Genomic DNA, 26,381 nt, shown 5'->3' on the forward strand with positions numbered 1-26,381 from the left:
AATGTAGTAAAAATCCTCCTCCAAGGAGTGCCCAGTATATGCTGGAGACTGCGGGAGAGTTCATGAAAATTCCCCAGAGCGTGGCAGCAAAGCTGTCTAAACCTCCCAGGCACACAGAGGAGGCAGAAGAGGGACGCCGTTCCTCCTTGTCTTCTCTACGTTGGGTGCATATCTGAGAGGACAGACTCGTGCTTCAAACCCAGATCAGATTAACCGGGGAATGAAGTGAGGTTCTACCAACTTTATTAGAATCTTGACTTCCAACCTTTCCCCAGACCCCAGGTGGTCTCCTGTTACCTTCTGTTTTCCAGCTCAGAGTCTCCTCTGCAGCTCTCAGGCAGAGATCGATATTTTGTAGCTCTTCCTGCACTAATGGAAATTCCACCTCTAGCAGAGTTTTCATAACCTTGTTGTACCAATTTGCCATCAACTCCAGTTTAGCCACAAGCTGCCGACAGAATTCCCTGGAGGAGAACATGGCCGCTGCTGTCTCAGGGATGTGCATCATCTGTGGGGGCTGAAGGTAACTCGTTCCTTTCAGCATGGAAGTCAGCTGGAGAAAAGAATCCACATAAGTGGCTGTACTTCAGTGGCAGCGAATAGCAGCCGTATCGATCGGGACTGGGAAACCCCAGGGGCCCAAGGGCCTTCTGGGTCCTTTCTCAACTTCTGCTCCTACTGGTTCCTTAAATCTTCTCTGAGAAGGAAAAGACAACTGGGCTCCCAACTCTCCTTCCAGTGGCTCTGGGCCAGCTCTTCGTTCCTGCCCAGATAACCCTACTCAGGGTTAAGACAAATGCTAATCCTTTAGCAGGGAAATGACCTTAGCCTCCGAGTTTATACTGAAATAAGCACAAGATAGATATTAAAAATTTAAATGTAAAAAATGAAAAAAATGTGGACGATTTATATAATATTGAAGTAGAGAAGATCATTCCAAATGTACAACCAGAAAATAAAAGATAAAATTTATATGCATAAAATATCATACACATAATAAAATGCCACACTTCAACAGATAAAAATACTTGCAGCAGATTTCTTAATATCTGACAGATATTTCACAAATAGTCTGACAAATTCACAGGAAAAGAGAGCACTTTCACTCAAAAGTGGGCAACGGATATGAATAAGCAATTCACAGGAGAAGAAAGATAAATGTCCAATGAACACATGAAAAACTTTCTACTTTACTAGTGGTCAAATAAATACAAATTAAGACAACATTGAGATATTACATATTTTTTGGTTCAACAGGTTAGAAGTGATTTGAAGAAATGAATGATATCTTGCTGGCAGGAGGATGCCTGAGTTACATCTTTCTGAAGAGCAAATTGATAAAATACGCTAAAACTCTCAAAACGTGAGCACCCTTTAGCCCAGCAATCCCCTTTCTAGGCATTTATCCCAAAGAAATACGGTGCAATAATAACTAAAGATGCTTACTGTAGCATTATTTATAACATATTTTATCCAAATATAAGATGCCATTAATGGTAAGATTCAGTAGTATTTTATGTCATAAATTTTATGTCAGTAGTATTTTATATCAGTAGTATTTTATGTCAGATTCAGAAATATTTTAGTATTTCACCTAAGGAAGAAAAAAATGTGGTTTATTTAACTATAAACACATGCTATTTTCAGAGATATTAAGATATAAAAAACCCGTGTGTGTCCTAGAATCAATGAAATACAGATTGATAAAACTAGAAAATATTTAAATGCCCAATAGTAAATTTTAAATAATTTAAATAAATTATTTAATATATAACAAATTACTAAATATATATATATGTTTTTAACCCATACAATTCTTATCCTGGTCAAATCTTTGATCATGTCTCTCTAGAATGACAAATGTGTTACTGTTCATTCTTCATAGCATAGCTGTTGCCACTTTGCTTGAGGTTGAAAGCCAAGGGATATTCGTAGCCCTTCTCTGACTTGTTGTGTTTGTAGTCGTCTCCCCCGACTCACATTATAATTTAGGTATGTATCCCCCTCCCCTTTTCTTTTCTCACCCCTTTCCTCTCCCTCCTTTCCCTTCTATCACCTACAAACACCTGTAAAGCACCCACCATGTGCTGCACATGGAAGCAGACAGAGTCCTTGTCTTCGGAGCATATAGACGAGGGCCCATCTTCAATACTGTCTTACACCAAGGACTTAATTACTACAATCATACCATCTGGACTGCAGCCTAGTTGGTAACCCAGGTACTCAACTCTTTGGGCATTTAATATTCAATACTGCTCAAAGCGAATGCTGATAAAATTACTCCAAGGATTTAATGAGTTCAACCTCAGACTCATGTCTTGCCAAAGTGAAGAAACGAACCCTCCAACTCCCTTTGTTGACTTTTATTCTAGGGGGAATTGATGTTCTACTTAAACTGGAATTATCTCAAAAGAAACCAATATTCTGTCAGCTTAGCTTTCAGCTCTTTCTATGCTACATTCCTATGGAACATGCCATCAAGGCAGAACTAGGAGACTGCCTTTAGCTCGGTGTGGCCAATACCTTTCTTCAGTTTTTAAGCTGAATGATGTACATCCTGATGTGGGCTTGTTTTTGGTTATAGTTTTCTCCAGCATTAAGCTTTCCATGGCTGCTACAGCCCACTGGTCTGCTACCCTTTCTATTTAAAGCAGGGTTTCTCAACCTCAGAACCATTGACAGTTTTGGACAAAAAACTCTTTGCTGTGGGGTGCTGTCCTGTTCATTGTAGGAAGTTTGTATCTACTTACACCATGTGCTACTGGCACCCCCTTCAAGTTTGACAACCAAAAATGTCTCCATTTTGGGGACAAAATTGCCTTGGTTGAGAACCAATAATCTAGTCTCATTTCCAAAGCTACTCCTTGGAGATTTATCATATGCTACCTAATGAAACTAGACTTTTGCATGTTGAGATTCTGGCTTCTAACTAGTTTGTGGGCTCTTGGAAGTCAGGAACCAGGTCTTACACTTGGTTGGCCCTCTAGCATCTAGTCAACAGCCCTCACCCGCAGTGTGTATTCAAGGTAGGCCCGGTTGACTATGGTACCAAACGGTATCACTATGGTACCAAGTGATATTTTGCAATATTTTCTGTTGTGCAAAATCAAAGCAAATATACTGGCTGACCCTGGAGAAAAATGTGAACAGTGGACAACCTAAGAAAACACTACACCCTAAGATTTATCCCAAAAAAGAATTCCAGGGTGCAAGTTCTTTTGAGCAGCTTTTGCATATTCTTATAGAAAGACTTTTTGCCTTTGAAATCAGCAGAGTCAAATGAAACTCTTCAGAAACCAAGAGGAAGTTACTGCCTTTGGACTTACCTGTGGGCTAAAGTTGACAGTGATCTGCTTTGTCTCTGGATCACGCTTCAGAAGTGGCCGGGAAAGGTTGTACTGCGACTTCTCTGATACTGTTTGACACCAGTCCTCGTAGAGTCTTGTCTCATACCTGTGAGGATCAGAGATGACGGTCACCTCATGAGCACCCTCCCAGCTCCCCAATGCCTGGCAATGATTAACTGAAGATACATCTCTCTATATAGATATATATAACATAAATGACATAGCTATATGTGTATATATATAACATCTCTATAGCTACCTACCTATCTAATCCAACCATCCATCCATCTATCTATCTTTAATATGTATATCTCAGGAATTGAAGATGCTATTAGTGAAATACCTGAACACATTCTTAAGTCAGAGTCATGACTCAGCCGGGCAAGTCAGCTCCTGCAGGTAACCCCTCATTTCCTAAAGGTGGCAAAGCTTAAATCAGAGGAGAGCAGAAAGAGAGACTCCATGCGATCTTCTGGGAGGATAAGGGAAGTGGTGATTAGTCTCAGTAAATGTTGGAAGCATTTATCGGGTAAGATTTGTTCTCACGCTAATCTTCACGTGGCTCACGGACATTCACTGTTCAGTCATTACACATTGATGTGTTGGGCTTGGGAGATAAAACGATGAATAAACATCCCATGGTAAACGCAGCTAGTGGTGCAACCACGGGTCAACAGAGGATGCAGCAAGTACAATCCCAGGCAGATGTACTGGGCATTAGGCTTTGAATGGCAGAGGTAGGCGGGTGGGTGGGGGTGATGAGGAGGATGCCAGGGAGGGTCTCACGGAGGAGGGGCTGAAGCGATGCTTGACTGAGTCTCAGGATGAGCAGCAGCTGGGCAGTGAGGGGGAGTGAGTGTTCCGGGCAGGAGCAGCAGTGTGGACGAAGGCTGAGGCAGGGAGCAGCAGACGGTGCGCTGGGGAGAGTGAGTAGACAGAGCACCTGAGGGAGGAGAGGGCAAGGGCCCAGGCATCAGGGAGCACATTTCGGGTCACGGTAAAAAGGAGCTGGTGGGAGACACTGAGAGGCCTCCCCGACAGGGAATGTGAGGAAAGGGGATTTGGTGACAGTGTGGGCGCTGAGGGGCACAGGTCCAGAGCAGAGAGGCTCTTAGGAAGCCACTGCAGCAGTTCAGGTCCGAGACGCTCTGGTCTCTGGTGAAATGTGGGTGGTGGGTGCAGAGAGGAGGGGACAGATTTGAAGCTCATATTTGGGAAGTCGAAAGGGTAGAACTTGGGTGACCTGGCAGGCGGAGGTGCTGCCAGCTAAGATGTCTCCACAATGCTAAGTGTGATCATAACTATAATCATAATGTGTACGGTGCTCCTCTTCTGAATCAGGAGAAGATTACAAGGCAAGACACAGACTGTGTCTGGACCCTGCTCCCCCAAAAGACTGACTGCAGCTTTAAAGAAGGAACAACTATGAACCCATGTAAAATCTTCGTTCTTATGCTTTCTCTGTTAAAGGATGCAGGAAGCATTTTTTAAACTTATTGTCTCTTTGTGCGGCACCAACTGTCAATTTCCGCTTAGCGAGCAGCTGCTGAGATTTTCCATGACACCGATCTCGGGGTGCCATGAGGAGCGCCCCACTTCTAGCTCTGCCGAGTTCACGTTCCCAACAAAACTGCACTGGAAAAGTGCTCATTTCCAGACTAGAGCTGCATTCCCCGGAGACCTGCTGTTTGCAACCCTGAAGCACTGTACTCACAGATATTGTGGTTATAACATAAAACACAGAGCGACACTTCACTGCCACCGAGAAATGTGCACAAACTCAGAATTGCAGAGGGCATGGTGGGGGCTCTGCATTTGCAGAACGATCCAGTCCCGGAAACTGCTTACTTTTCCAACAATGAGAGCATTTCTTCATATTTTTGTATCATGCGCTTTCCTTCGGCAGATTCCATGCAACTACCCATACAAAAGAGAGGAAAAAAATGACATCGAATTAGAAGAAGTGAAAATAATGATCTGAGTAACAAACTGCAGCTTATAAAGAGGAGGCTGAATAGCTTCCCAGGCAAGTTTCCAAAGGCCCCTAAATGAGCCTGCACTCTTCTTCCTGAACATCTGCCACCGGCCACTAGAGGGCATCTGCACTTTCCCAAATGCAGTCAGCGCCCAGGTGACAGGAGGACAGCCTCTCCCCGCCAGGGCTCCGCCAACCCCCTCACCCTGGCTGAGCCAGTCTTGCGCGCGTAAAATGAAGTCCTTCAAAAACCAGGAGGGAAATTGAGACATGCAAGAAAAATTCTAGGTGTTGCAGTTTTCTGTATTCAAGAACAAAACTGTATGTAACGTTATACATTATAACAAAAACTATATAACATATATGTGTATATATGTATATAACAGTGCATATATAAAATAGCAATATATATATATATATACATCCCACACACATATACAAACATTGTCATATACGTAACAATATGTATGTATATATTCCCCTTCTCTGAAATCCATCTAGGGCACGTGATGAGAAATATTCTGCCTCATTACTCATTGCCACATTTACATGAGGTTCCCTCCCACCTCTTATGTCCCCAAACTTGAGCACACAAAACGCACATACATGCACACAGACACACATGCACACACTTGTATGCTCACATGCGCAGACACACGCTCGGAGGCTTCCCTGGGTCCACTGAGGACCACGAAGGCATCGTTGCCCACACCTGCTCCCCGGTTTTGACACTTCTTTACAGCACAAAATGAAGAGTCCAGCTCCTGGGAAAGTTGGTGAAGTATCTGTAATTTTCAGAAACCTTCACACTAACTGTGTTGGAGGATCTTGTTTGTTCTGCTAGCAAAACGAGGCAGCTTATTGCAAAGATTCTTTAAAATCCATTTGCTCTTTAAATCTTCACAGGCTCCCCCCGAGCTTCGAGCTTTGATTTAAGCCCTCACACCTGCAGAGAAAGCACTGGATTTCCTGGAGTTTTTCCCAGTCGCTCGGTCCCCTTTCCTCGTGAAGGAGCAGAGGTGTCTGCAGGACAGCGAGGACAAGCCCTGACCCCAGATCTGTTTCTATCTGGAAAAGAACGAGGCTAGAGGAGAGAGTGGCTTCTGCACCTCGGCCCCTGGGACTTGCCTGGGAGGCTTGAGAAGTCACAGGAATAAGTGCATCAAACTCCCTGCAGGTTCTACTTCACTTCATGGCAAGGAATCAAACCCATTTCACTAACCAATTCATAAATATATTACAGAGTATACACGAGAATGTGAATTCATTTTTAGAACAGGAACTTCCATGGGAACTGTGGAGGACGTGGTGGGGTGCCATTCAGACACCCTCTCGGGACCACCCCCACCCCCAATCTCCCCCACCAGGAAGGCTGATGAAGTGTAGCTGCCTCCCTCTTTGAGAACAGCCTCAGCCAAACAGACAGAGCTGCCTCCTCACCCAGGGTCAAGCCCCTCCCTGCCCCACAGCCCACTTCCACCGACCAGCTGACATGGGGTACAAAGGCCAGGCAACCCTAAAGGGTCAGACTTCCCCATCGGATGAGCTGAAACCTGCTTGCAACTGTGCTGCAGCTCAGCTTCTCCTCTGCCCGATCCCTCCCCCATCCCTCACAGGCTGGGGTCCCAAGAGCATCCCTGTAAATTCCTGCAGGCTGCCTCAGCTCTGCTCCAGGGAGCTGGACCAGGACAGCTCCCGCAGGCCACATTCCTAGCAGCAGCCCTGCCACCCTCCCCGCCCATTCTCATATCTTCTCCCTCCCTCCCTGGGAGGCATGTTTGAGAAGATGGGGGCTCAGCTGGACTCCGGGCCAAGCTTCCTATGGCTGGGGCGGGAGGGGTCCCCTGGCAGAGTTCTGGGTGAGGACCCCTGAGACCCAGATGCCTGTTCCAGTTCTGTCCTTGCTATCTTTGGACTCCAGGCAGGTCACCTCATTTCTATCTGCCTCAGTTTCTTCACCTGCACAACGAAGAGCTCGCTCAGACAGAGCAGACACTGCAGACGAATCTCCCACTGGGCAGGTCTGACTCACGGGCACGTTTGTTTGATTTGTACAGAGTTTGAGGCAAAGAGGAATACTTGCTGGTTTTAAAGTAAATCTAGATTTTCGGCTTCTCTCCAACAGTAGGGAGATTTCTCACATTGAGTCATTCTTCCTCTTGGCAACACGGGGTGATGTGGTGGAGGTTCCCTTCAGACCACAACCTGGCTATCTTTCATTGTCTTTCTGGCCTTTGAAACTGGTTAGTCTTTTTTAAAAAAATTGTTTCCAGTTTTATTGAGAAGTAATTGACGTACAGCACTGTGTAAATTTAAGATGTAGAACATGACTTGACTTACATATACTATAAAATGATCACCACAACGTGTTTAGTTAACATCCATCATCTCATATAGATACAAGAAAAAATGAAAAAATTGTTTCTTTTTTCTTGTGATGAGAACTTTTAGGATCTACTCACTTAACAACTTTTATATATACCATGCAGCCGTGCTAACTACAGCCATCGTGGTACTTGACATCCTCAGTATTTATCTTTTAACTGGAAGTTGGTAAATTCTGACCTTCATCCATTTCCCCCACCCTCCTCCTCAAACCTCACCCCCCATAACCAGATAACCACAAATCTGATCTCTTTTACTATGAGTTTGGCTTTATTTCTTATTTCCAGATTCCAGATATAAGTGAGACCATATAGTATTTGTCTTTCTCTCTCTGCCTTATTTCACTTAGCATAATGCCCTCAAGGTCCATCCATGTTGCAAATGGCAGGATTTCCTTCTTTTTTATAGCTGAATAATATTCCATTACATATGTGAGATATATATATATATCTCACATCTTCATCCATTCATCCATCAATGGACGCTTAGGTTGTTTCCATGTCTTGGCCACTGTAAATAATGCTGCTGTGAACATGTTGTGTTTGCCAAAGCTAGGTGTTTTCAACAAGATGGAGTCTTTAGAAAGAGGGGTCAGAGAAAGCCTGCCCTTCCCCAGGCAGCACCCTCAACAAGGTATTGCAACAGCTCTTCTCTCGCTCTAGCAGCCCAGATGCTTCTAACTACCTTGGCTTCCAGACTCAGCTGTGAGGCAGGCCAATAGTTTCCAAACCTGGTCACCGTTGGATCATGGGGAGAGTGTGCCAAGGAAGCAGATCCCAGGCACCACCCTGCCCTGAGATCTGGATTTAGTAGGTGGGAGGTGAGGGCTGGTAATCTGCACCATTAGCAAGCACCTGGGGTTTCTAATACATGAGGCCCTCACACCACGTTTCAGGAAATGCTGGGCTTCATTATTCTCCAGCAGCCTTGGTAGTAGAGAGCCATCGTGTCAGAGGAGATGTGTGGAGGAATCCAAAGAGCTTGAAAACCCTGACTCATTTTTCCCTGGAAACAAGGACTCTGCTGAAGCAAAAGGAGCCAGCCTGTGTCCAGTAAGCCTCACCTGACACCAAGGGACCCACTCTTCAATCCAAATGTATCAATCTCGTTAATGCTTGGCCAGTAGTACCTGGTTGCTATGAACTGAATGTCTGTGTCCTCCCCAAATCCATATGTTGAAGCCTAAGGTGGCGCCTCGGGAGGTGATTAGGTCATGAGGGTGGAGTACTCATGAATGGGATGAGTGCCCGTATAAAAGAGACCCCAGACAGCTGCTGAGTCCCTCCTGCCGCATCTGAGGACACAGTGGGAAGACAGCCAGCTGTAAGTCAGGAAGCAGGTCCTCTTCAACAGACACCAAATCTGCCAGCACCTTGACCTTGGACTTCCCAGCCTCCAGAACTGTGAGAGAGAGATTTCTGATATTCTTAAGTCACCCCCTCTATAGTATTCTGTTACGGCAGCCTGAACGGACTAAAATACTGGCTGATTGCTGGAAATGGAAAGAAAAGATGATGATTTTTGTGCCTCAAGTAACTGAGTTGCATTGCTACAATACTTGAAGTCCAGAGCGGGAGCAGAAGGCTGAAACAAACCTGCCTTTCAGCAACGAGGTACTCACGGGTGTGTCATGCGTCTGAAGTTGTCGAAGGGACCCTGGATGCGCTGCCTCAGCTCCTGCGCCCAGCGGAGCCTCCCAGCCACAGCGGGCATGTTCTTATGCACGGAGGAGAAGCCTGGGGACAGGGCACAGCAGACTGAAGCGAGGCTCCAGGCCTGAGCCCCACTCTACCCACGAACACTCCCCCACCTCCCACCACTTACTGCACTTTTTGCCTCATCCACCTCCACCTGCTAAAGTCACCCTGGGCTTACACTGAGATGGAAATTCCTGGGACATCACCAAGTTCTGCTAAGGGGGAAGGAAGAGTGCCCTTGGGAAGAACGCTAAACAGCAACAGAGGACAGCCATTCCCAGCCCAGCTCTGCCACTCACTGGCTTTCTGACTGCACACCTGTGACTTTCAACCCAGCTGCACATCAGCGTCACCTGGGGCTCTTCTAGAAACACTGATGCCTGGGCCCCATCCAAGCCATTCTGATTTGATTGGTCTGCGTGGGGCCTTGTCATCAGTATTTTTAGAAATCACTCAGGATAATTCTAATTGTACAGTCAGGGTTAAGACACTGCCTTGGAACATGTGTATATATATAACTGATTCACTTTGTTATAAAGCAGAAACTAACACACAATTGTAAAGCAATTATACTCCAGTAAAGATGTTTAAAAAAAAAAAAAGACACACTGCCTTAAACAGACAACTTAATCTCTCAGGCCCTTAGGTTTTTCATATATAAAATGGGGAAAATATCTTCCTCACTTAACTTCCAGGGTTTCTGTGAGAATTCAGTAAGATTATGTATGAGACAGGCCATGTGGATTACGAAGCCCTTGACCAGAGTTAGCACAGCCTGGATACTCTTACTTCAGTCCATTCAGTGGGTTTGTTTGCTTATAATCAGTTGTCAAAATTAACAATTGTAAGATTTCATTAAAAAAAACCTCAGTTTCCAGCTTCTCTGATAAAACTGGGAAATCTGGCAACCATCAGCCCCCATTCTAACTATCTGTAGGAGCTGAATAGTGGTCTTGTTCTTTAGTTGACCATGGACCCCACCACTCCCTGATGCCTTACACTCAGCCCAGGTCCAACACGGTCATTTTCTACTTGGCTTCCGTGGTAGGCAAAATTCTACGATGACACCCAATGACCCTCACCCTTGCATGAGTCTCTCCTCTTTAAGTATAGGTGGAAACCGAATGTGATGAGATATCACTCCTGTGATGACGTTACATTATATGGCAAATGGGAGATGACCCTGGGTGGGCCTGACTTAATCAGGTGAGGCCTTGAAGAGAAGAGTTTTCTCTGGTTATTGGCAGAAGGGGAAGTCAGGGATCTGAAGCATGAGAAGGATTCAACATGCCATTACTGGCTCGAAGATGGGGCGACTATGTGGTTAGGGACGGGAGGGCTTCTAATCTCTGAGAGCAGGCCCTGGCTGACAGCCAACAAAGACACAGAGACCTCAGTCCTGCAGTCACAAGGAACTGGATTCTACCAACAAAAATGAGCTGGGAAGTAGATATTTCCCCCAGAGACCCAGATGAGAACTTGGCCCAGGTGACTGATTTCAGCCTTGAGATTCTGAGTGAAGAATGCAGGCACACCAAACTGGGCTGCAGACCTACACAACCGTGAGCTCAAAGATGGATGTTGTTTTAATCCACTAAGGTTGTGATAATTTGTTATGCACAACAGAAATTCAATATGCATCTGAAGGTGTTTGAGTTTTCAAACTCTGCATCCCACTGTGAGAAGTCAGGAGGATGGTCCCTCATAAAGCTGAGGCCAACAGATTTTTCTGGGATGACTTCCTAAGTGGAAGCCATTCTTAATGACCTCACTGTGAAACCTGTTTATAGAAATAGTGGTCCTGTTATGCCATTACTTAAAAACTTTTGAAAATTTCCTGTTGCCCTTATGATGAATTCCAGATTCCCTAACAGGGCACTCAGAGCACTTCATGACCTGGCTCCAAACTCCATGGCTGACCTGATCTCCCTTTATATACCTTGTTTGGCTCAGGCAGGTCCGACTGGTCACCTTCCACACCCTTTCCTGCCTTTGCATCCAAGACCATTGCCTCTTCTCCCTGGCTGTCCATCTCCCCATCTTTCAGGGTCAAGCTCAAGGCCACCATCTCCATAAACTCTTCCTCCCACCTCCCAGCCCAATTCATCTTGTTTTGCTACAGTTCTTTATAACTCTGTTCATGCCAATCACATTCCTTGAGAACCACCTGTTAGGATTAATTATTCTCTCCCTTACCCTGACCTGCCTCTGCATGCGGTGCCCACAAATTTACCTTGCATATAGCAAGGCCTCAAGAAACATTTGCAAAGCTGAACTGAACTTGTGTTTGACTTTCAAACAGACAAGACAGGGCATCTAAGAATTACAATAACCTCAGTGTGTTACTGCCCTTTGTCAGGCTCCTGCTGGTTCCTCCTTCCAAAAGCATGGTTGATAAGGCATTGGAAGGGATAAGAACCTTTTCTCAGGCATGTACAAATCTACTGTGGAATTGAGGTATGTTAAAGATTAATCAGTGTGGCGACATTGATTGAGGGTCAACTCACACATTACGCTGAGGTCTAAACTGACCTGAGGCAGTGGTCAGGACTTCACTGCCCTGGGTCAGTCTGCCAATCCTGCCCTAGACACAGGGAAATGCACAGTTCAGTGAACTCTTCAATCACCCAAGTCTAGAATTTCAAGCAAGAAGGTTGTGCTCTTGGAGAATGCCCTGGATTCACAGCAGACGTGTAACAAATACAGAAGAGTGGCACCCCTTCTGGTAACAGACGTCCCCCATTCAAATGTGACAACAAGCTTACCATGCTCCACCTCGTCCCGGACATGCTGACTGTAGATCATCCTCACGGCATCCAGGTCCTTGCTGAACATGCGGATGAGCACCAGGTATTTATCAGATGTGTCCTGTGCTACCAGTGGTCTCTCCAGGAGGTTTCCTGCTATGTCTAACAGCTACAGAGGCAGAAAAGAAGGGAAAAAGTCACAGATTCAACTTTTCCAAGGTTACATTAATCTTGTATCCTGGTTTTTCCTTAATATGTCTGTCCACAAATGTAAGAGGGTCAAAAAACCGTTACTGTGCAACTGGATGGATAATTATGAATCGGCAGAATATTCATAGTCTGTCCCTCTGGTCTTTGTTTCTGAAGGAGGATTCCTGTGTGCTGAATGACATACCAGACCCTGCCGTGTTGTAAGAACCTGGGTAGAGGGTAAAACAAAGAGAAAATGAAAGATGTCAGAAAGGGTAAGCGGATGTACATCATAAAGACCTAAGGCAGATATGGAGGGTGATGACGGAGAAGAAAAATGAAGCTAATAGGCTGGGTGTTGGGGAGAATCAGGAGGGCTAAAATTTGAGAGTGGGGACCAAGAAAAGAGTTTCAGGGAGCAGTTGCCCCCAGAAGGCAGTGATTGCAAGGATACTTTGCAGATGTTTCTTGTGCATCACAACTGCCCTAACCCCTTGGTGGGAGCAGCGGGATCAGAACGTGAAATGCTTTTAATCACCTCCTGGTTGCTGGACTGTGTTTCTCTGATCCTCATGCTACCCTGAGACAAGGTCGTGGAAAACTCCAGTTATATTTAGGATATAACAATACATGACTTCTAGGACCACCCAGTCCTCCAACCCAAAATCACCAAGATCTCTGGAGACAGCAGGAAGTAGCTCTCCCTCCATGGAGGCACAAGAGAGCAGGTCTCCACCGAGTTCACGTTCACACATCCTGCTGAGAGGTACAGAGGTGTGGGCTGAGGGACCTCTGCAGCCAGCCCACACCCTCGGACTCAGGTTCTCTGACCTGGACATACCCCTTCTGTCCATGTCCACTGAGGCACACCTAGTGGTTGAATGGTCTTACAGCAGTAACAGGGGTATCTGGACTCAGGGGTCCCTACTTCCCCAGCCTGAAAAGGCACTTCTTTGCATGAAATTATATACATTGGAAGCTTTTGTTTTGGCTGAAGGAGGAGGGAAGGGCTTTGATTTCTTGTTGGTGGGATGACCAAAAAGAGAAAACCAAGGAGGCAGAAGGGACCGAATGGTTATGGTTTTCCTACAAGGTTACACAGACTGGGTGGGTAGCCTTGTTGAGAAGAGGTGTTGGAGCCCAAAGAAGAAAAGTCTGCTCTGTGAAAGCCCTTTGAGACTCCGGGTATGAGCAGTGTTGCTTCAGGACTTGGTGGCAAAGGGTGTGCAAAGTTGGAAAGGTCTCTCACCGCTTCTGCTCAGAACCCTCCTCCACCACAAAATGCAAAGATTGGGGTGTTTGGAACCCAGACAGATATGCCCTTGGCATAAATGTAGATGCTGTCATGGTGGGGATCATCAGAAGAGCAATAATAAGACCCCCGAAAGCACCTTCCTGGGCAGATGACATTTTTAAGGGAGACTGCAGACAAGTAGCAAAGACACCATGATGTCAAAGACAGAGCAACTTCAGAGTATATGTGAGACACTTGAAGATGCCTTGAAATCCATGGTGCACAGGGATTTATGGGAGGGATAGGGCTGGACATCCTCAAGGCAGAAATGGGGTTCCAGCTTCACCAGTTATGAGTGGTAACATCCCAATTAGCCATGACAGTTAATGGCAAAAGTGATTATTTTATAGACACATATAAGCCCTTCTCTTGGAATTAAATACTTGGAGAGAGAAATTCTAAAACTCTTCCTGAGTTACAGAGTAGTAGGTATTTATTAAAGAATACATAAGTATATTCTTGAATGAGTTAAATATATATATGCCCAGTGTTCTAGAACAGCATGGTTTCACACATCCTGGGTTTAAGCCTCTTCTGCAATTGTCCCACCAATCACCCAGTCTACGTTTGGACATGTTCAGTTCCTGGAAACTTACCTACATCTCAAGGAAGTTTATTCCATCTTTAAATAGCATTAACAGAAACCTCTTTCCTCTACTTGGCTAAACTCTGCCTCCTTGTAACCTGATTAGTCCTGTTTCTAAACCTTCAGGCTCTACAGAATAAGTGTCGTCTCAGTTTATGGAAGGTCTGTTCTGTTCCACTAAGTCTTCAGGTCTCACAACCCAGATCTCTCATTTCTGTAGACGTTTACCTACTCATCGTCCTAAACCTCCTCCTCCTGCGCATTTGCGTACCGTCTGATCTAGGCAGCACAGGGCTAGGGCTGGCGTCTTCTTACTCCAGTTACTTGTGCTTGAGTGGTTTGCTCCAGCCTGAACCAACCGATGGCAGCGGTTAAACAGCCGCGGTGTTGCAGAGCCATGGATTTAGGATGGTGACCACAGCAGGCTTCTTCACTTTCAATGGGTACTCTACTGATAAGGCCCAAAGAAAGCATTCCAGAAGAAACTCACTTACAAAGCATTTTTACATCATCCTGTTTGCAGAAAAGCATTAGCTGTCAACTTGAGAAGCCCAGTTCTGCACATTCCCTTGCCCTGGGACACCCACAATACTGCTCTAACAGGAACAATTCCTCTCTGCAGGAACAAAACAGTTGGAAGAGGGCGGGGGGAATAAAGCATTGGGGTGGCTCCCCCTACTTTACAAACCTTGAAGGCGTGCTCCAAACCAGGGGCATCATCAAAGGCCTGAATAAAGACAGTCCCCAGTCTCCGGTCAAGGTCTTCTACTCTCTGATTAAACTCAGAGACATCATTTTCAAATTCCTGAAGAGACATCATGTAGACGTAAGAAAACATGATATCCTGAAGGCCCATCCTGCTGTGCTCTTTACTATGAACATGTGTACTCAAATTGGTTATACCACGGACTTATTTTAACTTTCCACAGTTCACCATGGCGTGCCTTAGTGTTTATCCATGTAGATAGCTACCCTATTACTGCAGCATTTTTTCCCTAGACACTCTAGGCAAAATGGTGCAGAGCTGGATGTGAGGTTGCTACGCTGTCCCTCCTGTCTGGGCCCCACCTTCCAGACCCTGAAGCCCCTTCTCTCACCTGCCACCTCAGGCCACTCCACAAGCCACCTCAGCAATGGGGCTATTCCATCATTACCCCCTACTTCCCTTCCCCCCACCAAATGAAAATCCTGTTTTTTTCAGTGTAAGCAAACTGATCTGGCCATTAGGAGGAAAGTAAGCTAATTAAACTAGTATACACTATTTCTTCTAACTACACTTTAATTGCTTAAGACAGCAGCTAGCTATTGTTCCTAAGGTTGCCAAATTCAGCAAATAAAAATACAAGACACCTAGTTAAATATAATTTCAGATCAATAGTGCATTTTTTATAAGCATGTCCCAATTACTGTATTTTATCTGGCAACTCAAAGTGCGCCCTTTCTTCGAATGTAGCAATTTTCAGAGAAACTTTGTTAACTCAAATCTCTAATTTGTGGAATGGTTATTTCTTATTATTGCCTTACAGTAGCTATGCATATTTTTATGAAAAGACAAAGAAAAGTAGGAAAATGTAGTAGTATTTTTCTACTTCCCAAACCCAACCATATTAGCATTGTAATATGTTTCCCTGTGCATAAGATTTTGTTTTGCTTTGTTTTATCACACGGTAGCAAACATATGGTATATATCTTGCTTTGTACTCCAACTCTTTCTTTTTTACTTTAGACTAATGGAATTTTTAGAAAGTGACATTTCCTGGGTTTGGCCATCTAAGATCCCCCTAGACATTGGAAGATGCTCAGAGCAGATTCTTGCTGAATTTCTCTCTCCTTTTCCCTCAAATACTCTCAAAATTCCTTCTCCAGCAATTCAGCCACTCCCTTCTCAGGGAACTCCATTCCCTACTTCTGTACTGACTCTTTTGCTTCTGTTTCCTGCAGGCTTGGACTCACAGGTCTCAGCTCTCCTGAGCTGCAGGTTAGAAATGGGCTCCTGTGTCCCGATCCTGGAAAATGCAGCTCTAGCCCTTTCCTCATCCTAAGTATTTCCTTGGGAACCAGGGTCTGAATGGAAAACTAAGCTACTGCGTCACTCACACCTCCCCACACCACTAATGAAATTCTGCCCAAGTGTGCCTGGCCTTCACCTAGCAGTCACTGCTCAAAGCTTAAAGCTCTGGGAGCTGCAGGGCAGCCACAGCCTCCACCATCATCCCATCCCCACCTCAGCATCTCTGGAACCCTGCATATCATCTGCTTGGAGAAGTCAGCGGTTGGAAGAGGCCCTCCCCTGACCTTTCTCCTGACACAAAGAATAATTAAGCGTGGTCTCTGCCGATAAAACCATGGGGACCACAGAGCCAAAGAAAACGCACAAGGAAAATGCAAGTAAATACCCAGACCCTACAGGCTACAGGCATCTGAGAAAGAGACAAACTTGCAAGTTAGCTCTTCCAAGCTCTACCATGCTTTGAGGGTCCAAGCAGTCATAGGAAGACTCTGAGAAGACCCTGTACATCTCTTGAAACTCGTTGTACATCCGCTGGGCCTCCTGGCTCAGAGCACTCCCTCTGATGCCACTAAACTCAAGCTTTCCCAATTTGTGGAAATCCAAAGTTGTCTTCAGAAGATCCTATAAAGACAATTTGCAATAGAGTTAAAATAATAATGATGATGATAACAACATCAGATGACACTCAAATTAGTATGGGAAGGGCTGGAAATTATATGGGGGTGGGTGGCTGCTTAGGAAAAGGTGAAGCCTGATTAGTTTTGTAACCTTACCATTAGATTGGGTTGGTATAAATAACTCTTGGTGAGACTTGCTAACGAAGAGAAAATTCCGATAAATAAAATGAACATACACACACAAATCAAATTTATGCTTCAGCCTCTTTCCGTGTTCTCTAATAAATAAAATGCAATAATAACATTATCTACATGGCTGGTGGCTTTATACCTATTTAAAAAATTAATTTCAAATGAACCATGTTATGCGGTTCTAGAATGACAGGTATTTTGGAGGATATTGACAGGAAAGTGGATCCTCCAAACAGTCCGGAGGACAAGCTCAGAGGTGGCACCAACATTCTCACCAATGACTTCTGCTAAGAAAAGACATCTGCGGGGCGCCCTTGCCGGGCGTACATGCTGCGGTAGACCCTGTGGCCGGCTGGGCGGTGGTGGGCGATGACAGCTCTGTGTTGGGACAGTAATAGTGAGAGTGAATCAAGTCAATGCGGGCTTAGGATGTAGGCCAGTGCCAGGCACACAGTAAATAGGCAGCGAGTGCGCATTACTGTCACTGTTGATGTGGCAGTGGCCCAGCTGTGCTCAGGATTAAGTGACAGGTGACAATACAACCTAGAGCCCTGGGGGGGACAGGATCCTGCCCGAGTCTATCGAAGATGCTTCACCTCAGATAGGATGGAAGCCTCCAGGACACGTCTAATGTGACAGACTGTACTTACATCTCATTAGAACCCATCGAAAATCACAAAACCTCCAAACCAAGACATTCTCCCTGTTATCCCTTCCAATCTGTGTGCTTACCTCTTCAACAGGAAAGAGGGAAATTAAGGTGCCTTTGTGTCATTTTGGCAAACATGTAGTGTGGACCCCTGGGAGCCGGCTCTCTATCCAGAGGAGGTTTGAAAGTAAAGAAAAGGGAACACTGACATGAGGCTGGAAACCCAGCAGGCCCTGGCACCATTTCAGGGAATTCCCACTGCCACTGGCCACCGCTATGGGCTGACCCATTAGGCTAGCAGAGGGCTGCCTATCTCCTTCCTGTCGCTGGGACACCAAGTCCAGCAGCAGAGACAGAGACACTGGGAAGTGCTGAGAAGTGGCTGACTTTCCCCATGTTGCCAGGTGGGTGCCCATCCATGCAGCCTTGGGCAGCCATCTAAGAACGCTTTTTGCTCAGCTGTGTTCAGGCATGGCTGTGAGCAGGTGGCTGAAGTGGGAGAGGAGAGGAGGAGGAAGAACCAGGCAAGGGAAGGAAGACATACACCCAAACCAGGAGATCTTGCCAATGCTGGGGAAAGGCGGCAGTCTTTATTTAAACACACGTTCAACTTTGAAAACAGCAGTCAATTTGATTTAAATGAAATAGACTTAAATAGTAATTCAAGTCATTCAAAAAGTGCTTAGCTGCTGTCAGTGTGATAGGAGAAACATATTTGTGCAGTGGAATGTCACCTGGGTACCCATTTTTCATAATTCTGCGGATGTCAATTTCAATTTTTAGGAAATACCCTCTAACCATTTTATTTATTTTTTAACATCTTTATTGAAGTATAATTGCTTTACAATGTTGTGTTAGTTTCTGCTGTATAACAAAGTGAACCACCTATATGCATACATATATCCCCATATCCCCTCCCTTCTAACCATTGTAAAATTAAGGCAGATGCATCTCGATGCATTTGATTACATCGGAAAACTAGATGATGAATTTGTTATACTATTTTATTTCTCAAGAATTCTTGAAGCATGGTCCTGGGTGGTCACTGCAAGGTGTTTTATCTCCAATCTAACAGGCAAATCATAGGTGTTAGAAGAATTCTTACATAATCATTCTATTTTTGGAGAAGCCCTGGTCACCCAAAACAATGGATATTTACATTGCTTTACTTAACAAACACACGATGGGCAATACATTTATTTAGGGTTCAACTCCAGGTCTTAAACCTTTCCTTACCCCGCCACCAATAAAAAGAACCTCCCACCCCACTTTTCTCCTGCACTCTCTATGCCCTTCCCCTGCGTAAGCTTTCTTTAGAACTCTTATAATACTCTGGCATTATAATACACTATTTGGGATTATATTACATTATTTTCTATCCATCTTTCTCAGTAGGTTGTAAACACCCCAGAGGTCCCACTGTATTTTCAGTCCCTGGAAGACTCCCAGATGCTGAAGAAATATTTACTGAATGAATGAAGACGTGATCTTTGACCTTTGACTTAGCGACAGCACCTCCAGGAGAAGGTGACAGGGTGGTAGAGACTCTAGGAACATTGGACTCAGAGCAATTGGAGAAAATAAGGAGAATTAGACAAGAGCAGAGAATTAGAAAGCAAGGCCAAACTGTGTCTTTAAATGTTTGAAGGGCTTTGGTCAAATGCAAGGCAGAACCTTGCATGGTCCTGCTCTGAGGGCAAAACTAAGGCAAATGAGTAAATGGGACCCAGGAGATTTGGTGTCAAGTTGTAGGTTGAACTTATAAAATTTCTTATACTTGACCATTCTGACCTACAAGAAATAGCAATTTCATGTGGTTCCACTCCATAAAACAGAACCATCTCATGCCTGAAAGGCCCGACCATAGACTGGGCTGCTAAGAGAGGTAGTGAGCTCTCCATCTCTGGGTGGATTTTAGAAGTTTGACATTACGGAGGTATTGTGAAGAAGATTAGTGCATCAGGTGGGAAGTTGTCTTACCACCGTAGTAACAGATTTATAGTAATCATGGTGACTGTATCTTTGATTCTTAAAATATTTAAATGTAAGCTCTTTTCTTGTTTATTTAGAAGTCCTCACAAAAAAAAGGCCATTAAACCAATAAGAGGTTTAAATTATATTTTTAAAATATCCATTTTTAACCGTCATCGTTGTAGACACACGAAATTCATTACGCTATATACAGGCTGAAAATGGCAAGTTCAGTGGTAGGACAGAGGGCATCGTGGAAAGAGTGTAGGATACGGCACAGATCCCTGGATTCACACAGCCCTGGTCTGCCATTAACCAGCTGTGAGACTTAAAGCAGGACATTTGATTTTTCTAAGCTTCCTTTTCCTAACCTGCAAATGGGTTAGAGTCACAACGGAAGTGCTTTTGTACAACTTCAATAAACGGTAGGTGCAGTAATTAATCTTCATTACCCCGGTGTCATTAGATCAGGTTGGTGGCTGAGAGATGTATAATAGCTAACACACAGACACTCCTTTTAGAGACGGAAGCTACATAGAGCATGGGGTCCTAGGCAGCTGGCTGGACCAGCCAGCTACTATTCTAACGAAAAACTGTGCAGCCTTTACTAGGGTGGTGAGGGTGGGTTCCATCTGTGCCGTGACCCCACAAACAGCAAGCCTCTTCTCGGGAGAGGCCGCACATCTTAAAAGAAATGCCTTCAGAATTCATTAAGGGCGAGCACAAAGCAGACATTCATAGATGAAAATCTCAAAGGTCATTGGGAAACAGTTTTCTTCACCTTCTGAGGGAGGCCGACCTCATGCGGCTAATGTCCTACGTGACCGAGGGCTCAGGCCCGTCTAAAACGGAAGCGGCCCAATTAGGCCAGAATGAAAAGAGGCAGCGAAAGGGCTGGAGACTGAGGAAAGAGCAAAGGAAAAGCGCTGTAGATTCGGTCAGTTTATTACGTATCTGCCCGCTAATCACCGCGCATGAAGCCTCAGCAGGAAATCATCTTGTCTCCAAGTGAATCACATCTTTACAGCAATTTGACAATGAAAGAAATGGGGGTTCTCTCCAAGCTGCTTACTTACTACATTGTTTGAGGGAAGAGGCTTCGGGGAGAAACATAAACAGGGCACCTGCAGAATCTGCAATATTATGACACAAAAATGAACTCTCTGTGTGTGATGTGTCCATGTGTCATATGCGGTGTTGTGTGCACAGTGTGTGTATGTCCGTGTGTGTAGTGTGTGACTGCGTCTGTGTATGCACAATATGTGTGGTATGTGTGAGTGTGGTGTGTGTATGTATGTGTAGTGTTGCGTGCATATGTGCAGTGTATGTATGAGTGTGGTGTATAATGTGTGTATGTATGTGTAGCGCTGTGTGCGTCTCTGTGTGGTGTGTATAATGTGTGTGTGTTTAATGTGTGTGTGTGAGTGCATGCGCACTGAAGCATGGAGCAGGAAGGCAGGGTGAGGGTAGGAATCAAGAGGCAGCTGAAGACTCTCTTCCCCTTTGATTTTTGACTGTTGCTTCAAATTGCAAAGATTTTATATACTTTTGGGATTTCCTTAGTAAGGCCCTTTCATGGAATGGGAATTATAATTTTACCCAAATGACTTATTCAGAAAAAAAGACCTAGAAATCATGTGGTAAAAATAGTGTGTGCAAATGCAGGATAGAGTGTGTCAGGACAGAAGAAAACCACAAAACCAGTGTGGGACCCTCAAAAGGGAGGGAGGGAGGAGGGAGGGAGGGAGGGGAAGAGACCTTTAGAATCGCTGGGAGACGGCTGAGTTTGGTGGAAAGACAGTACTTGGAACCCTGTTCCCCTGGGTACCGGGTACCAATCCCAGGTAAACCTCGCTGAGCCTGTGACTTTGGGCAAGTTCATTTATGTGTCAAACTTAATGGTGCTCATTTGTTAAAGTAAAGGTTCTTATACCCAGCTCTTACGAAGGTTTTAAGGCTGCAGTTCTGGCACGAGACAGGCTATTGAAAGTTGTTAGTTCTTTCTTGGTCTATCCTTCCTTTCCCTCCCAAGGGCTGGCACGCTAAGAGACGAGCTGCGTCATGGGGATGGAGAGGAGCAGGAAGAGGAGGAGGAGGAGGACCGCGGTTTGCGGGCGAAGGCAATTACTCCGCGCCGCTGCAGACAGACCTGCAGGCGGACAGCACCTCCGGCCAAGCAGGCCCTGCCCCCACCTTCACTTAGCAGGTGCCCAGAGGGGAAGCACCAATCGGCACAATAAAACTTTCTTGTTTCAAAGAGCAAGAGCAAAAGAGCAAAAGGAAAAAAGCCACACAAATCAGAGGGAAAAAAATGAGAGAGAGCGATGAAGACTAAAAACCGCCCTGAACAACTTAACCCTGGACACGAGCAGGCAGAGAGGGAAACGCGCTGATGTCATTTTATTAACATCTCGGGGGCCACAAAGTGTACAGAACGGCAAGATGTATAAGGACGGGTTCATGCTAATTCTTGCTGGAGAGAAGTAGATTAATCTCATTTCAAACAGGCATCCATCACAGAGATACACAGAATGTTAACTAAAGGGCAACATGAAATATGCCTGGAGCAGATCGATAAGTCTGTGTCCCACTGCACTGAGCTGAGTGGGGAAGAGACGAGGGAGCCGGGGGCCAGGGGGTGAGTCTGAGCAAGTGTCTGGGAGATGAAAGATGAAAGGGGAGAAACACCAGGACAAGGGAAAGGAGCAGCCATGGGAAAAGGGAGAATCAGGTAAATGTAGGGTGTACAAAGAGCCAAGAGAAACTGAAAGAGAGAGAGAGGAAAACAGGGAAGGGGAAGGGAGACCAGCAGAAAGGGAAGGAAGAGGGAAAAGGGAGGCAGAGGGAAAAGGGAGGCAGAGGGGAAATCGGTGGAGAAAAGAAGCAGAGAAGTGAAGCAGGGCCAGGGACCGAAAATGGAAGAGGGGAAGGAACAGGAAGACAGAGCGGGTGACACTCAACTCATCTTCTAATTAAACTGGGGCAACTTCTTTCTATGCACCTGTGCCCTTGATTCAGAAAGAAAAAGCAGCCTGAGAGCAGGCTATTGTGAGGATAATGACTCCAGGGAGACTGGTGGCCTAGGCTGCTTATTTTTACTGAATAAACCCAGCAGATTAGGCGCCCCAGCGTTAGGATAGCTGTCTATATGCAAAGTCCCATCATTAGCATGTGTGCAGCGCCGAGTGCAGCCCAACAGCCTTGCAGAGCTGAGCTTTGCTTCCTGGCCTCCGGGTGAGGACCACTCTCAAGGCTGGACAGCCCGCACACAGTAAAGGCAGTTGTCTGCCGCGTTCACCCTGGCGGCCAGGGGCAGGGTGCAGCAGGAGAGTGTCTGTCACCTCTGGCTGGTGCCGGAGAGGAAGGGACGGAGTGGAGGGGGAGGGGAGGGGAGGCTGCTCATCAAGAGCCACGGTAGAAAAGGCTGCGGAAAAAGGACCCATTTAGGATAAAGCTAGATATCAATTATTTATACTCTCTGTGATCCCGGTGAAGGATTTAAGGTGAGCCTTTCGTCTCGCTTTCTCGCTTATACATTTTGTCTGTCTCTATTCCCTCTCCCGTCTTCGTTCCCTGAAGAATTCCTACTGCAGTTTTGAAATTTATTTCCTCTTGTGCTCCCACCCTCTCAGACCTTCTCTAGGTTAGAGACCCCTCCTTCTTGCTCCCAATAACATGCCAATTTTGCTTTTTTCATGGCACTTAATAGGCCTCAGTGAAACTTCCTGATTCTGTGTCTTTGCATCCCTGGATCTCCTCCATCTGTCTCTATCTTCTCCTGGGCCATGGCTACTGGTCCATGGGCTTCTTACAAGCAAAGCTGTACCCCAGCCACCGTCCTACCTCCAGGTCCCAGCTCAGTGCCTGGTGCATGGTGCCTGGTGCATGGCAGTGCTGGACCGATGCTTTTTGAGCTGGAATGAACAGATTCAATTTCACTCTCTCCTATCCTCATAATCCCATGGTTTGTGCCACTTATCACAGCCTCCCCCAATATAGCCCCTCTCTTTTTCCCAAATCTCTGCTGATCATGGCTAGAAACATGATTCTGATTCCTTCTCAGTCCTGACTGCTATTGTCTTAATATTGAACTTGACCCTGAATTTCCCAAATTAGTTTTAGGACAAGTATTTATTTTGTTTTATTATGCCCACTACTCTCCCTGCAACGTTCAATCAGTAAATACAGAGTTGCAAAGTGTGAAAACACCTATTAACCACACTAAACTCTAAAACAATCAAAAGAGAAAGCCTTATGCTTTCTCACCTTGGTCCTTAAACTAACATTCATATTAACTTTTAAACAACTGCTGGAGGGGAGCCACAACTTTGAGCAAAAGTCGTATTTCTTTTGCACAGGGATTCATGCTAGTCTTGTAGTTTTCAGAGCAACCCTGAGGGTGGGAGAGTAGAGTTCAAAGCAGTGGCTTTGTGGGAATGGCCAGCTGCATCCAGTCAGCTCGCTGGTATTTTGCATGAGATTTCTAGCAAGAAGATTATGGGTAATTTGAAAAACAACTGTATTTGTCGATTGATTCCTTCGGCCTTCTTTCTGAGTCTATGATCAGAATTTCCTAAACTTCTAGTACAGTAAAACTACCATTACATGATGACCGATCAAAATAGTTGTTGAATCATGGGTTTTTCCAGCCAATGGGGAGTGGGGGGTGGGGCAACCACCATGTTGTCTTGGACCTTTTCTTACTCTGTTTTTTGTTTTTTACTTTTTCATTTTTTATTTGGTCATCCTATAGGCAGACATAAACATGGAATAAAGAAAAGAAAGGCCAAATTTTGATCTAATAATACAGCATGGGAATTGCAAATACATTATAATTCTCTTAGTGCATTCTCCATACACAAAATGTAATGAAAAGGAGATAAAAGAAAACTTAATTGCCATTAGAGAATAAAATAGGATTTCCACTTACATCTTGAAAGGCAGCTAGTCTTAAAAATTAATTCATTTGGGGACTTCTCTGGTGATACAGTGGATAAGACTCCACACTCCCAATGCTGGGGGCCCAGGTTCGTTCCCTGGTCAGGGAACTAGATCCCACATGCATGATGCAACTAAGAGTTCACGTGCCACAACTAAGAAGCCCACCTGCCACAACTAAGACCTGGTGCAACCAAATAAATAAGTAAATAAAAAAAATTTTTTTTAAATTAATTCAAAATGTTCAGGTTTCTTCCTCACTTTTTTTTTTTTAAATCTTAAATACTCCACTTTTTTAAAAAATTGAAGTACAGCTGATTTACAATGTTGTGTTAGTTTCAGGTGTACAGCAAAGTGATTGTTATACATATATCCATTCTTTTTCAGATTTTTTTCCATATAGGTTATTACAACATATTGAGCAGAGTTCCCTGTGCTGTACAGTAGGTCCTTGTTGATTATCTATTTTATATATAGTAGTGTGTGTATGTTCATCCCAAACTCCTAATTCATCCCTCCCCACCCCCTTTGTTAACCACGAGTTTGTTTTCTATGTCCCTGGGTCTATTTCTGTTGTGTAAATAAGTTCATTTGTACCATTTCTTTTAGATTCCACATGTAAATGATATCACATATTTGTCTTTCTCTGTCTGATTTACTTCACTTCCTATGATAATCTCTAGGTCCCTGCATGTTGCTGCGAATGGCATGACTTCATTCTTTGTTATGGCTGTTACTTTTTGGATCCCTGGACGGCTCCCTCCTTCATGGAGCCGGGGGCCTGACAGGTACGAGAACACTCACCTGCACCATGCCCAGTCGCCCCAGGAAGCCATCCAATCGCACGAAGACCACAGAGGACTGGAAATCCCACTCCCGGACTTCCTGGTTCTCTTTGAAGTAAGAATGGAGATTCTCCCTTCTGTCCTGAAACACCAGCTTGAAGAAGCTCAAGGTGTCCACGACCACTTGCAGTTTTCTCTGACTTTCTTCCACCTCACTTCTCAGGAGGTCTTCTGGGCTGAGATAATTAGAGGCCTGGAGGGCAGACAGGTTAGTGGCACTAAGCCTGGCTACAGGTACAGGACGGCCCACAACTCTGCCCAGCCCACAGCTCTCAACTGAGTAACTGCCCAACCAACGTTTTTCAGAAGCCTAATATAGGAAACATCGGACCCCATCCTCAGTTCCACAGGTAGACTGGAACCTGGGTTCAAGCCATAGTCAGTGATTGCAAGTGACCAACCAGAGACAAGGAAACACAGTGAGACTTTCCTTGGGCTAGCTGGGGCTGGGCAGGTGTCCTTTCCAGGTGTTTCGTTGTGACTCATTGGCTTTCTATAGTAAATAATTCGAGTGCACAAATTCTTTGAACCAGAGGCTTGAACCTGGAAAGCTGTGAGTCTGAATCCACTGGACAGCTATCTTCACCACCACAGGGAGAGGCCAAAATAACTGGGTCCTGGTGACCTCATCCAGGCCTCATTGTAACCCAGGGCTGAAGCCAACCTTTCCTTGGACTTCTGAGATAAATGAGCCAATAAGTTATCTTTTTGTTGATGCTAGTTTGGGTTGGGTTTTCTTAGACTTTCAATCGTAAGAGTCCTGGCTGACAAACATGCAGTGATGGAACATCGCTGGTCTAGGAGTCAAACAGTTAGCTTCCGGTCCTGGGTTGGGTGACCTTTGGTGACTCAGTTAAACTCCCTGAGCTGTAACCCTCATTGTTAAATAATAATAGTAAATTAACAAGGTTCTCCCTGCCCACCTCACAGGGTTCATG

The 26,381-nt window shown here is 45.1% G+C and overlaps 1 protein-coding gene across 1 annotated transcript in view; it reads right to left on the bottom strand.

The window, feature by feature from the left end:
• Positions 1-26,381, bottom strand: part of DNAH9 (dynein axonemal heavy chain 9) — a 301,023-nt gene that overhangs the window by 256,595 nt on the left and 18,047 nt on the right. The window contains exons 6-13 of the mRNA XM_022595902.3: positions 25,403-25,636; positions 16,685-16,852; positions 14,909-15,025; positions 12,170-12,320; positions 9,329-9,443; positions 5,196-5,264; positions 3,327-3,453; positions 298-553 (exon numbers count right to left, since the gene is read on the bottom strand). Coding sequence (XP_022451610.3) covers positions 298-553; positions 3,327-3,453; positions 5,196-5,264; positions 9,329-9,443; positions 12,170-12,320; positions 14,909-15,025; positions 16,685-16,852; positions 25,403-25,636 — 1,237 coding nt within the window. The remainder of the gene's footprint in view (positions 1-297; positions 554-3,326; positions 3,454-5,195; positions 5,265-9,328; positions 9,444-12,169; positions 12,321-14,908; positions 15,026-16,684; positions 16,853-25,402; positions 25,637-26,381) is intronic.

This window comes from Delphinapterus leucas, chromosome 19 (assembly GCF_059928025.1).
Source record: "Delphinapterus leucas isolate spDelLeu-1000000601 "Yukka" chromosome 19, BTC_Dleu_Yukka2, whole genome shotgun sequence".
NCBI lineage: Eukaryota > Metazoa > Chordata > Mammalia > Artiodactyla > Monodontidae > Delphinapterus > Delphinapterus leucas.